The 14,212-nt window shown below is 56.3% G+C and overlaps 1 protein-coding gene across 1 annotated transcript in view; it reads left to right on the forward strand.

Annotated features, from left to right (window-relative positions):
• Window positions 1-10,762: 10,762 nt before the first annotated feature.
• SYT7 (synaptotagmin 7) overlaps window positions 10,763-14,212 on the forward strand; it is a 122,272-nt gene continuing 118,822 nt past the window's right edge. Inside the window, exons 1-3 of the mRNA XM_065403362.1 lie at window positions 10,763-10,773; window positions 11,013-11,134; window positions 11,225-11,242. Of these exons, the coding sequence (XP_065259434.1) occupies window positions 10,763-10,773; window positions 11,013-11,134; window positions 11,225-11,242 (151 nt within the window). The remainder of the gene's footprint in view (window positions 10,774-11,012; window positions 11,135-11,224; window positions 11,243-14,212) is intronic.

Consider the following 14,212-nt stretch of genomic DNA (forward strand, 5'->3'; position numbering starts at 1 on the left):
TCGCGCGCCGCCACGCCTCCCCCCCCGCCCCAAGCGGGACACGGGCAGGGAGCCCTCGCGCGCCGCCGCGCCTCCCCCCCCCGCCCCAAGCGGGACACGGGCAGGGAGCCCTCGCGCGCCGCCGCGCCTCCCCCCCCCCGCCCCAAGCGGGACACGGGCAGGGAGCCCTCGCGCGCCGCCGCGCCTCCCCCCCTCGCCCCAAGCGGGACACGGGCAGGGAGCCCTCGCGCGCTGCCGCCCCCCCCCCCGCCCCAAGCGGGACACGGGGATGGAGCCCTCGTGCACTGCCGCGCCTCCACCTCCCGCCCCAAGCGGGACACAGAGCCCGCGCACGGCGCCGCACCCCCCAGGCCTCAAGCAGGACACGGAGCCCTCGCGCGCCGCTGCCCCTCCCCACTGCCCCAAGCGGGACACGGGCACGGTGCCCTCGCCCCCCCCCCCAGCAGGGACATGGGGCTCAGCCACCGCCCCCGTCCTGAGCGCTTTCCCCCCCCCCCGGGACCCCTGCCCCATCCACCCCCTTCCCTGTCCCCTGACTGCCCTCCGCCGCCCCATCCAACTCCTCTCCTGATTCCCTATCCAACCACCCCTTCTCCCTGTCCCCTGACCACCCTTGGAACCCCTGCCCCTGACTGCCTCCCACCGCCCCATCCAACCTCTGCTCCTTCCTGACTGCCCCCCGGGAGCCTTGCCCCCATTCAATCCCCCTGTTCCCTGCCATCTGACCGCCCCGACCCCTATCCGCCCCCCCCCACCCCCCTGAACTCCCCTGCCCTCTATCCAACACCCCCTCCCTGCTCCCTTACCGCGCTGCCTGGAGGTGGCTGGCGGCGCTACAGCACGCCGCTCGGCTGGAGCCGGGCCACACCGCCACCGTGCAGTGCCTGGAGCACCGGGTCAGGCTGAGCTTGCAGCCCCCCTGCTTCCCGCAAATCAGCTGTTTGCGCAGGAAGCCTGGGAGGGCTGAGAAGCAAGCGGCGGCTTCGCGCTCAGGCCCAGGGAGGCGGAGCAGAGGTGAGCTGGGGCGGGGAGCGGTTCCCCTCCACGCCCCTCCCCCCGGGTTACCTGCTGTGGCGCGGGTGGCTCCCCCCACCCCAGCTCACCTCCGCTCCGTCTCCGCCTCCCTGGGCTTGAGCGCGAAGCCACCGCTTGCTTCTCTGCCCTCCCAGGCTTCCCGCGCGAACAGCTGATTCGCGGGAAGCGGGGGGGGGGGGATGGGGAGAAGCGGGGCAGAGTGTTCAGAGGCGGAGGCGGAGCGGAGGTGAGCTGGGGCCGGGGAGCGGGGCGGAGAGCTGAAGCACCCATGGGGTCGGCTCCTAAGGCGCCACTTTTGGATAATGTGCTCCGGGGGAGCAGCCGCTCCCTCTGCTCCCCCCCAGCTACGGTCCTGGTCACTTCAACTTACCGGTTGTTAAATTTAGAAGCCCTTTTAGAACCGGTTGTCCCGCGCAGGACAACTGGTTCTAAAAGGGCTTCTAAATTTAACAACTGGTTCCCGCGAACCGATGCGAACCGGCTCCCGCTCACCACTGGAGACTCCCCTTGCCGCTCTCACCCTAGGAGACAGAGACCTCCCAGCAGGGCTGGTGAGTGCGGCCAGGGAAGGGGGAAGGGTGTGGTGGAGTGAGTGTCTGGGAGATGTGCGGGGGGTGCTGGGCTGTGAGGGTGTGGAGGGCGCTGGGCAGTGGGGGAGGTTTGTGTGTTTTGGGGTGCTAGGCAGTGGGGGCCTGTTGGGGGGTGCTGGGCAGTGAGGGAGATCTGTGTGTGTCAGGGCACTGGGGGGTCTGTGTGGGGCATTGTTTAGTTGTGGTGGTGGGGCTGTGGGGAAGGGCACTGGGAGGGAGGGAGGAGAAATCTGTGTGTATTGGGAAACTAGCGAGTGGGGGGAACCCGCGGGGCCGGGAGGTTTCGGCCCTCAGCTGTTTTCTTTGGAGTAATATGGCCCTCGCCGCTTTACGAGTTGTGCAGGCCTGATGTACATAATAGTTTTTTTGCCTTTTGTTTCATAATACATTTTATTGATATAACGCTTTTGCTGATTTTTAAAGTGTTACATAAACAGGACAGGTGAAATATTATCATGTAAAGCAACCATAAACACATGAAAAGACGTAGGTTTACAATTTATGATTAAAACTCTATTATCTACACAATATACATAGACATAAAATGTAAAAACTTAAATATCTTAGAAACAGTAGCCAATCAGTTGTTTTAATTGTCATATTTGAATTCAGCACATCAAAATACATAATAAATAGCACATTTTATCTCTGAAGCAGACGACTTCTCAAAAATTGTAGACCAGTGATATCAGGGTTGGAAGGGACCTCAGGAGGTCATCTAGTCCAACCCCCTGCTCAAAGCAGGACTAATCCCCAACTAAATCCCCAAATCCCTAAATGGCCCCCTCAAGGATTGAGCTCACAACCCTGAGTTTAGCAGTCCAATGCTCAAACCACTGAGCTATCCCTCCCCTGCATTCCTTTGTCAGTAAGTAAGTAAGTATCTGCACTGATGGTCTTTGGGAGTGAGTGGGAACTGGGAACACTGGGGCTGGTCATCCATCCATCCATAGTGTGAAGCAGCAGGATGTGGTGCACTGCATTTCAAGTCAATAAACTTTATTGGCAAGACAAAGGATCTGAGAGTCACCAAATTTCTACACAACAGAGTTCAATATCAGCTCAAAATAGAGCCCCGCATGGCTCCTGCGTCATGTGTCCATTTGATATCGTCGTCCATTTCTAAGCCAGTGGCTGGTTGCCACACATTGGCAGTCTATTGCTGACGTCTCTTTGATGTCCCCCAGAATTAGACTCCGTTTTTCGTCCTTGTGGCCTCGGGGGAGGTTGCTCCCTTTGTCCAGCAATCCTTCTGATATTTCTTGATCTTCGGAAAAGCGGACTAGGAAGTGCCATGCAGTTTCACTCTTCTGTCACTGTGATTACATATTTCTTCCCTTGGTTTCCAGTGATTCATGGGTCTCCTTGTTTCTAGTCCCACTTTGGGATTGCTGATTCTATAACCATGGAGGACCAGCCTGTATTTTGCCCATTTCTTTGTAGAAAGTTCGTTGGCGTGGAATGAAGTTTCTGGGCATAGATCTCTAACATTTTAGCTTTGGGAAGGCTTTGATCACTTCTTTCCCAGAACACAGTCTACATGTAGCATTCTGCGCATTTTAAATTCTCCCTGGGATTGTTTTTATTCGTGTGTCTTGCTGCCGGTATTATTTCAGATCGGGAGGCAGGCTACGTAGGTGTGGAGTGTGTTTGCTTGAGTTTCTGCATTTGGTCGTCTAGTGCTTTGTGATGGTAGGAGTGTGTGTTGCTTGGATTGGGATGGTAACTGAATACCAATCAGCTGAGGGGATTGCCCTAGTTCTGCTCTGTGCCAGTGTTGGGAGAGCGCCTGTGTATGCTCAGCACTGGTTGGTGGAACTGCAAAGGGCTGGGTTTCCTCCAGCTTTCTGCCCTGTTAGGAAAAGTCTGGACTCAGCCTGTACCGCTGCAGGGCAGAATGAGTTAACATATACTGCCAAAGAGTTTCCACAGTAGTCTTATCAGTGGGTTGTATTTACCTAGTGTTTTCTTTACAGTGTAAAGCTTTTATAGCCAGACTGAAGCTCCCTGATGCATTCAGTATGAAGCCCAGGAATATATAATTTAGAATGTGCTCCGTTTCCATGGTTCTCAGATTAAATTGTAGCTTGTTTTGGGTCTTTCTCTGAACAGTCATGAGCTTGGCCGTCTTCTTGGTTGACCCGGAGAGCCCACGTGTTGTGGTAGGTTTGTACAAAGCAAGAGATTCTTTGGGAAGCCATCTGGGGAGGAGGAGAGTTTGACCAGGTCACCTGCACAGAGAAGGCAGGTCAGGGCAGATCTACAGCTGGAGGAAACGGATTACAATGGAGCGATGATGATTTACGCCAGCCGAGGATCGGGCCCTGGGTTAGTTAGTGAGAATCTGGGGACTGCTCCAGCCTGGTAGGTCGTTGATGCGTATCTTGAGAAAAGTAGGGCTGAGGTTCCATCCGTTCCTTGCTTGTCTTTGTTGCTTGAAGGCCTCTGTCTGTAGCGCTGATTCCCCTGGGGTCAACATGCCGGGCAGTGGGGAAAGTCATCGCAGAATTTCCCTGATCCGGTCTGGCAGCGCTTTATGCCCGCTCTGCGTATGCTCTCTCCCCTGGTCTCCGCGACAACACACGGTGCAGGGTGACGGGGAATCAAATGGGGCTCCATGTGTTTGTGTTTCCCCTCCAGCAGGTGGACTGGTTCAGAGATTGAACTCGGGCATACGTTTTCCACCCGTTCGTTTTTTAGCAGTTTACAGTTCAGTCCTGGGTGCCAAAGTGAACCAAAAGCCCATAAAGCAGACGACAGATATCTTTCTCCTTCTATATTTTCCTTCCATGATTGATTAATAAGCATCTGCGAGGCAAAGATGAGTTCGGGGGCTCGTTTCTCAGGCAGGGCGCCGGTTGGACTTTCATGTGTTAAGCCATCATTGCTCAGTCATTGCGTTATTCAACACAGTAGCTTGCTGGTAGTGCAGATACCCCCCTGGTTGTGGATCTCTGCTGCTGTGTGTTTTATTATATGTATTGTTGTAATACCACCTGAGATGAGGAACCCATGAGATGAGGAACCCATGATGCTAGGGGTTCTACAAGCATGGAGTAAGAAGCAGGCCCTGTCCTGGAGAGCTCCGAGTATAAACAGACAAAGCAAGGTCTATTGTCTCCATTTTACAGGTGAGGATCTGAAGCCTGGAAGTGAATTGCTGGAGGTTACACAGAGAGTCTGTGGCACAGCCAGGAATTGAGCCTCAAGGCCTGGTCTAGTGCTTTTAAATACAAGACCATTCTGGCCTCAGAACTTAGGGAAATATCCCAGGAAACCATTAGGTGAAACAACTTGAATGGGGCTTTCTAAGTGTTGGGTTTTAACAGCACATGGAATACATTCTCTCACTGTTGCCAACCCCCAAGTTCAACAGTCATGAGTCGGCTCTCCCAAAATCATGAAATTAAAAAAAAAAAAAAGTGGGGACCTTTTTCCTTTGCCTTCTAGGTTCTGAACTTTTAGATTACACTCAGGTCATATCTTCAAGCTTTTCTCCACAACTACCAAGGCTAGAAACTTACTTATATTTTTAAACAGAAGCTGAGATTCTCACCTAATCACATGCCTCCAAGAACTGGGGCTTTAAGAAAAACATCAAATACTGTGAGACTCTACAAAATTGTGGGTACAGGCAATGCTGCATGATCTAGGCCTCCTCTCTCCTTCAGCCTGAGTTTCTGAAGGTCCCCTGGAGTGTTATGGGGCTCTCTGGGGGTTTGAATGATATTACTGTTTTCTCTGAGCGTGTTGTTTTGTTCTCGAGTAAGTTTGCCAGCCTGAATTCCTCTCCAGATCTGCCCAGCCTGAATGGTGAGGTTGCCTTCCTTTGCGCTGGGGATACAGTCTCACTAGGCCTGCCAGATGGAATTGGTGTCTACTGCAATTTGATTTTGTAACAGCTGCTCTGCCCTGTGCTGGTGGGAGTGTTGGTTTGTAGGTCCATGGGGAGTTGAGAGGTGCAGAGCACTTGCTTCTACTCGTGTACCTATGCAACGTGTCCTGGTGCACACCTCTGCAGAGCACATTCATGGAAGCATGAGTGTTGAGAAGAAGATGCAAATAGAGACATGCTAGTGCCTGTGGAGGAACATTGAAATGCCAACAGAGGGCATGCAAGGGGGGAGTGAGTGTCTGGAGGTGGATATACAAATGTGTACGAGTACCTGGAGAGGGGGGTGCAAGTATGCTTTGTGTATACCTGTAATGATTCCCTGTATTTGCATCATGCACCCACAGAAAAGCATGTGCGCCAGCACTTGTAGAGCAGCGCGTGATTGTGTGCATGTTTGTGTGCGCATATGATTGTGTGTGTGCGGGCACGAGATGCAGCACGTGATTGTGTGTTTGTGCATGCGTATGATTGTGTGCGAATGTGGGATGCAGCGCATGATTGCATGTGTGTTTGTGCGCATGTATGATTGTGTGTGTGCGGGCACGAGATGCAGTGCGGGATTGTGTGTGTGTGTTTGTGCATGCGTATGATTGTGTGTGAGCACGGGATGTAGCGCATGATTGTGTGCGTGTTCACATGCACATGATTGTGTGTTTTGCTCCTCGAGAGAATGGGGAGGTTTACACCAATGGAGACTCCAGTGCCCTCCATGTGTGCATGCAAAGAGGCCTGCAATGGTGCCAGTGTGTGCAGGCAGGGGCGTTGGAGCAATTTTTATAATGCGGGTGCTGAAAGCCATTGAACAAAACTATAAACCCTGCATATGATGGAAACCACGTCTTTGGTTGTCATTACTGCTTCAAGCCGGGGGCTGCTGACGCACCCGCAGCACCCCTACTTCCAGCACCCCTGTGCGCAGGGCCATGAGGGCATGGAAGGGAGTCCCCAGTGACAGAGCGACTCCCGAAGGGCAGCTGGGTGGCACCAGCTTATGGTGTGCCTTGCGAAGCTGGCGCTGGGCCTTTGCAGTGCTAACGAGGCCGGTAATCCAGTCATCAATAACAAGCAGTCAAAATGGAATTATATTCCATCAGAAAACCAAATCACGTGGAATACTGATGAGAGAGCTTGTGACGGTCCACGCCCCTAGGGTTGCGGGCGGCGTGGACTATCCGCCACCATCTGTCAACTAGCCCTTTAATCCAGGGCTGTATAGCCTAGTGGCCAAAGTCTATGACATCCCCTTTGCCTCAAGGGGACGCAGCCTAACGGCAAGAGTCTGGAACCCAGCCCGTGGCTACCGGGCGGTAGGGCCTATAGGCCAGAGTCCCGGAAGCGACCCTCGGGTGGAGGGTAGCGTGGCCTAGCGGCCAGAGTCCCAAAAGCAACCCTCGGGTGGAGGGTAGCCTGGCCTAGCGGCCAGAGTCCCAAGAGCGACCCTCGGGTGGAGGGTAGCGTGGCCTAGCGGCCAGAGTCCCAAAAAGCAACCCTCGGGAGGAGGGTAGCGTGGCCTAGCGGCCAGAGTTCCAAGAGCGACCCTCGGGAGGAGGGTAGCATGAGGCTTTTTTACCAACTCAGCGGGGGGGTTCCGACCGAAACATGCTGAGATTCCCCGGGGGGGGGGGGGGAAGGTACCACTCTGTCATCCTCCCGGGGTCCCTTCCTACCAGATTCTCCGCTGGGGTCCCGGGGTCCCTTCCTACCAGAGTCTCCGCTGGGGTCTCCCAGGAGTCGACGGGTACTTGGTGCTCGGCGAGTTCGGTCGTCCCCTGGGTCTCCTCTAAGCATCGGGGCGCCGGCGGGCCGTGGACGGCGTCTCTTCCCGGCGTAGCCACTGGCTGTGGCTGGTCCGCCGCAGGAGCTTCCCCGGCAGGTCCTGCGCCTACGGGCTCCACCCCAGACTGAGCCGGTCTCCCTCCCTTTATACTCCTATAGCACTTGGAGCATGCCCAGTCCGCCCAGGGAGGCGGGACTTCCGCTGTCAGTCCCTGGGGCTTAACTCCTTCCGGGTTAAAGCGGGGTTGCCTGGCCCCTCCCTCTAGTCCCTGGGGCTTAACTCCTTCCGGGTTAAGGCGGGGTTGCCTGGCCCCTCCCTCTAGTCCCTGGGGCTTAACTCCTTCTGGGCTAAGGCGGGGTTGCCTGGCCCCGCCACACACCCTCCCCCTTAAGAAGGACCGTCCCCGGGGCTGGTCCGTCTCTCCACCCTCCTTTCCCTGTCTAGAAAAGAAATCCGCGTTAGCATGCGCCTTACCCGGACGATGAAACACGCGGAAGTCGTACGGTTGGAGGGACAGGTACCAGCGCATAATTCGGGGGTTCGCATCCTTCATGCTGTGTATCCATCTGAGGGGGGCGTGGTCGGTGATCAATTTGAAGGTATTCCCCAGTAAGTAATAGCGCAGGGCATCAATGGCCCATTTCGCCGCCAGGGCCTCTTTCTCGATTGTCGCGTAGTGTTTCTCGCGGGGGAGTAGTTTTCGGCTTAGATATAGGACTGGGTGTTCCTCCCCCTCCCATTCCTGGGAGAGGACCGCCCCTAAGCCTACCTCTGACGCGTCTGTTTGGAGAATGAACTCCTTTGAAAAATCGGGGTGTCGCAAGACCGGCTCCTGCATGAGTCGGTCTTTCAGCGTCCTGAAGGCCTTGTCACACAGGTCGGACCATTGTACCTGTTGTGGCTGGGAGTTTTTTGTCAGGTCCGATAGGGGTGCAGCTATGGACGCAAAGTCCGGTACAAAGCGACGATAGTACCCGGCTAGTCCCAAGAACTGGCGTACCTGTTTCTTCGTCGTGGGCGTAGCTGTGTCCATAAGGGCTTGTACCTTATTGATTTGGGGGCGCAACTTCCCTCCCCCTACGACATACCCAAGGTAGGTCACCTCTTCCTGGCCGAGATGGCATTTCGCCGGATTGGCCGTGAGCCCAGCTTCTCGGAGGGCCTGGAGGACTCCCCTGAGGTGGCGAAGGTGGTCTTTCCAGCTGCAACTGTAGATCACGATGTCATCTATATATGCCGCTGCGTATTGATAGTGAGGCAACAAGAGCTTATTCATCAGCCGCTGAAACGTTGCTGCAGCGCCGTGTAACCCGAATGGCATGGTTACAAAGTGGAAGAGGCCGAAGGGTGTTGGGAAGGCCGTTTTCTCTCGGGAATTGGGCGTAAGGGGGATTTGCCAGTATCCTTTGGTTAAATCTAGGGTCGACAAATACCTCGCTCCCCCGAGTCGTTCTAGGAGTTCTTCTACCCGGGGCATTGGGTATGGGTCAAACCTAGAGATGGCATTAACCTTCCGGAAATCGATACAGAATCGAGTGGTCCCGTCAGGCTTCGGGACCAGAACAATGGGGCTACGCCATTCACTCTTCGACTCCTCGACTACACCCATTTCAAGCATTGTGTCCAACTCTTGTCGCACTGTGGCCCACATCTTCCGTGGTATGGGACAATGGTTATCTCTCACCTTCTGGCCCGGCGTCGTCGCGATATGGTGGCTCGTCAGGTTGGTTTGTCCCGGGTGGGTTGATAGCACATCGGGGAAGTCCTTTACCAGTTGCGATATTTGGTCTCGCTGTGCCTGGGTAAGGCCGGCCCCGAGTGTCGCTGGCTTGTGGTCTAAGGGTTCCCCTGCTAGGGGTCCCAATTCTGGGTCTGGGGGCGAGAAGGTGATGAACAAGGATTCCCTAACCTTCCAGGCCTTTAAGAGATTCACATGGTAAGTCCGGGTGTCCTTCCATCGTCCCGGTAACCGGACTTCATAATCTACGGGTCCGACCCGTCGGATCACCTCGTATGGTCCCTGCCACTTGGCCAGGAGCTTTGATTCCGCCGAGGGTAGCAAGAGTAACACTCGGTCCCCGGGGTTAAAGCTACGTGCCTTAGCCCCTCTGTTATATAGTCGAACCTGCGTCTCTTGGGCCTGTCGCAGATGCTCCCGGGCAAAAACCCCCAAGGTTTGGAGCCGTTCTCGCAGACGTAGCACATACTGGGTGGTTCCGAGCACGCGAGTCTCCTGAGTCTCCCAGTCTTCCCTTAAGAGGTCCAGGATCCCTCGGGGCTGCCTGCCTTACAGAAGTTCGAAGGGCGAGAACCCAGTTGACACTTGGGGTACTTCTCTTATGGCGAACAGCAGGGCTGGCAATAATGTATCCCAATGGCTGGGGTCTTCCTCTACGAACTTCCGCAGCATGGACTTCAGGGTCCCATTAAAACGCTCTACCAGCCCGTCTGTCTGGGGATGGTAAACTGACGTTCGGAGCGTCCGTATATTCAGGAGGCGGCACAATTCTGCTATCAATTTCGAGGATACGTTAGTACCCTGATCAGTCAGGATCTCCGCGGGTATCCCGACCCTAGTGAAGACCTTCACGAGTTCGGTGGCAATCACCGGTGCCGTGGCCGCTCGGAGGGGAACAGCCTCGGGATACCGGGTTGCGTAGTCCACGATTACTAAAATAAATCGATTCCCTGTCTTGCTTCTTTCTAAGGGTCCCACTAAATCCATTCCGATACGTTCAAAGGGTACGCCGACCACCGGCATGGGTATTAACGGGGCTCGGGGTACACCTTTTGGTCCCGCCAGTTGGCATTCTGGGCAGGATGCGCAATATTCTCGGACTTCTTGGTGAATGCCGGGCCAAAAGAAAAGGCGGGCCACCCTCTGAAGGGTCTTCTCCCGCCCCAGATGTCCAGCTCATGGGTTGGCATGTGCCAAGTGTAGTAGTCCTCGTCGCAACCTCTGGGGAACTGTCGGAGGACCTCAGGCGTATGTGGCTCCTGCACCACCCGATATAGGCGGTCCTGTTGGACCTCAAACCGTGGCCCCTGCGGAAGTCTTGGAGGTACGTCCTCTCCCGCTCCGGGGACAATGGCCTGCTCCCAAGCCCGACTCAGCGTTGGGTCCTCTCTCTGCTCCCTCACAAAGTCAATATCTCGTTCCAACTCCCTCTGAGTCTCTTCCATGGGTTGATGTTGGGCTTCGGCGGCCGTCTGTCCCGCTGTAGATGTCCCCTCCCCGGGGTCTGTCTCTGGCGTGTGTCCGAGGAGTTCCTTTCCTGGAGACGTAGCTCCTTCGATTTGCGGAGCTGACAGTTGATACTGTTGGAGGACCTCCCTAAACTCGGGCCAATCCCGTCCCAGCACTACGGGGTAGGCCAATCTGGGGGCTATGCCCACGTGGAGGACTTCCTCCCGCTGCCCTATCCCGATCCTCACCCAGGTGGTGGGATAAGGGAGAATGTCCCCATGTACACACTGTAAGTGTATCTTATCCCCTGCCAGTCTAAGGTTCGGGACCAGCCCCTCCCGTACGAGGGTCTGACTACATCCTGAGTCTACGAGAGCCCTCGTGTGGATCCCCTCGACCCGCACCAGAACCACCAATTTCCCTGGGCCCCTTTTCCGGGCTCTATGACCGGCAACCCATACTTGTCCATAGTTACAATCCATAAAAGGACATTCCCGCTGAAAATGTCCCTCTTGTCCGCACTCCCAGCAGCGGTTCCGGCCCTCCGCGGGTCCGTTGCCGTCCCTTGTTGGGCTTCGTCCCCCTTGGGGTGGCCGTTCTCTTCAACTTTGCCTCCGAGGGACTTCCCGCCTGGGTCCGGGATTGTGGAGGTTAGTAGGTGAGGGTCGGATACGGGGGGCAGGTTCCCGAGCCCCCGCTCCCCGAGGGCTTCCTCTGTCTGGGCCTTCTCCCCGGTTCAGGTTTCCGGACCTACGGGGGTGAGTCTGGGCTTCCTCAGCTGCTAAGTAATCCTCCATCAGGCCCACCGCCGCGGACAGGGTGGCCGGTCGGTGACGCTGTACCCATGCTCTCCCCCCACGAGAATATAGTATTCTATAGTATTGCAACTTTTTTTTATGGAAGGGGCCCCCGAAATTGCTTTGCCCCAGGCCCCCTGAATCCTCTGGGCAGCCCTGCTCCCTCCTCCATGCCTTCCACTCGCTCTTCAGCGCTAGCTGCCTCTCCCTGCTTCTCGGGATGAAAGTGGGGCCTGTTAGGGGAGCTCCAGGAGGCTACCTGGGAGTCTGTGCCACAGGGACCTGCAAATGGAGAAGGGGGCCTCTGGATGAGGCCAGGGCACAAGGATCTCGGCTGGAAGTGAGGCACTCAAATCCTGTTTAATTCCAGAGGCACGTGGGCACCTCATGCCTTTGGCTCCCTCTTGTTGAAGAGAGGAAGCCCCAGGTCCATTTCACGCTGAGCAGCCAGAGGCAGCTCCCCCTTCACTCTTACACTGCTCGGGCATCTCCTCGGGCCACCCCAAAGAAGAGATCCTGGTTTCCCATTGAAAGGGGCTAGAGTGCTTTGGAACTCTGTGGGAGAGCAGCCAGTGCAGGCTTCTGGGGAGCCACAGGGTCTGGAGCCTGGATGATGGAGCAGGTAGCTCAGGCCTTGAGGGAACCAGGAGGTCTGCGAGTGGGACAGGTGCTGCCCCCTGCACCTCTGCCATTTTTGGCTAAACGTTGAGCCTACTTTCCTTAAAGGGCCAGGTGGGGCTCTCGTGAATTCAGGTGACCCCCTCGGCTCCCTGACGCATTGTAGAGGTTGCAGTGCAAGGTTGCCATGGTAGCTGGCATCACCCCGCTACCCTGTTCCGCCCTCCTGTTTCCTGGGGCAGAGATGGTGGCATAGGAAGGAGGTTCAGACAGTGTATGGTGCAAGCATCCCAGTGAGTGACCAGCCGCTCAAGCCGTCCATGGGAGGAGACGGAGGCCTCAGCCCTACTGCCCTTGTCATCCGTCAAGGTGGGTGTGGAGCCAGAGAGGGGCTGACATTACGATTCATTTCCCCTGATCGATTGGGCGCAGGGCCCTGTCAGAGCCAACTAACCTAAATTACATCAGACGACCGCCACGCAATCTGGTAGCCAGGCGAGTGGGGTCTCTCCGGGCCGCGGGACTCGCTGTCTCTCTCACACGCACCCAGCGCTGTCTGCACCAGCAGATAAAAGAGATTTATGGCGGGTTGGAGAAGGAAGGGGCAGGGAGAACAAACGAGCACTGTATATATCATGTGCGCTCGTCTCTGTCCTCACGCGTGCTGCCTCCAGCCAGAAGCAATTACCAGCCGCCAGAAAAAGCCCGGGCTGATGAGAGGAGCAGCTTGGTAAATGAATCATGGCATCCATCAGAGCCGCAACTCCTGCTCTGCTAACAGACGTGGCTCTGGCAAGGGAGCCCTGGGATCTGGCAAAGGAACAGGGACTGCAAGCCATGGGGGAGCCATCTTGATATGTGCCCCATGGGAGAGCCACACGGACACATCTCCGCACCTCCTGGGAGAGCCACACGGACCTGCCACCCATCTCCAGACCGCACCTCCTGGAAGAGCCACACGGACCTGCCACCCATCTCCAGACCGCACCTCCTGGGAGAGCCACACGGACCTGGCACCCATCTCCAGACCGCACCTCCTGGAAGAGCCACACGGACCTGCCACCCATCTCCAGACCGCACCTCCTGGGAGAGCCACACGGACCTGCCACCCATCTCCAGACCGCACCTCCTGGGAGAGCCACACGGACCTGGCACCCATCTCCAGACCGCACCTCCTGGGAGAGCCACACGGACCTGCCACCCGTCCTTTACTCTCACCACCTTGCCATCCTTCCTCCCCTCTTAGTTTGATCCAGATTAAAAGAAATGATAAAGAACTAGAGCTGACCCTGGGCTTCAAGGTTCAGATGTGGACGTACAGCACTGTATAACAAACAAACACACACACTGCCCCGGGTCTCTTCAGGGACCTGCAGACGTCAGCTGGGATTGACATTCACCTCTGGACGCCATAGTCACTGGCTGGGCTTGACTGCTGGCTCGTCAGCACCGCGAGCACAGGCCTCGTCCACTAGAGGAGAGCTTCTTCGGCTGTGAGTATGAGGTAGCTGCTGGGCCTGTTGACTAGAGTACTACAGGCAGCGTCCCTTTAACATCTCCCTCTCCCAGTGGGGTTGTCCAACATATATATCTCTTCTTCCCCTCACATTCTGTCTTGGTCTCCTCACTCAGCCCCCCCACCCCGCCGCCTCTCTCTCTCTTTGCTGTCTTCTCTGTCTCCAGCTGCTGTGGCGTTTTGTGGCCCTGTGCTTTAGGGCTGCAGTAGTTACAGTTTGTCTTGTCACAAGGCTGAGTGAGCAGCAGAGCCGAGGCATCTTCTGTCTGCTAACAGTCGTCTTCCGGCTCACCACTCCGTGTCACCCTCAGCCCTCGCTCTTCCAGATGTTCCCCTCTCACAACGCCACCCCCTCTTGACGGCTTTGCTGACAGTCAGGGATCCCAGTCAGTGCCTGTTCCCTGGCCAGCCCTTTAATAAGGGCTGCATCACCCAGGGACCTGCGTCTCCCTAGCTACAGTGCAGCTGTTCCCAGTGCACCCGGCATGTCATGGCACCTGCACTTCTGATCACCACCATGGGCTTTGCTCCATTTGCAGCCTGTGGCTCATTTTGTGACCAGCAGGGGGAGCACTCGCCTGGCTGGGATTGGGGGGCACTGACAGCATGAGGTTCAGCACTGAGAGTAAGAAGGATGGGACTGTCTCCCCGGCACCATCGGGGGACTCTCACCTGGGGAAAGTCGCAGGGTGGTCACGGTAATGGGGCAGCCCAGCTGGGGTTCACCCTGAAAAGCCGTAGGGCTGAATTCAGTCCTAGTGCGAAGCGATGCTAATCCCATTGCAGCTGACGGGGCT

Source organism: Emys orbicularis, chromosome 4, assembly GCF_028017835.1.
Source record: "Emys orbicularis isolate rEmyOrb1 chromosome 4, rEmyOrb1.hap1, whole genome shotgun sequence".
Taxonomy (NCBI): domain Eukaryota; kingdom Metazoa; phylum Chordata; order Testudines; family Emydidae; genus Emys; species Emys orbicularis.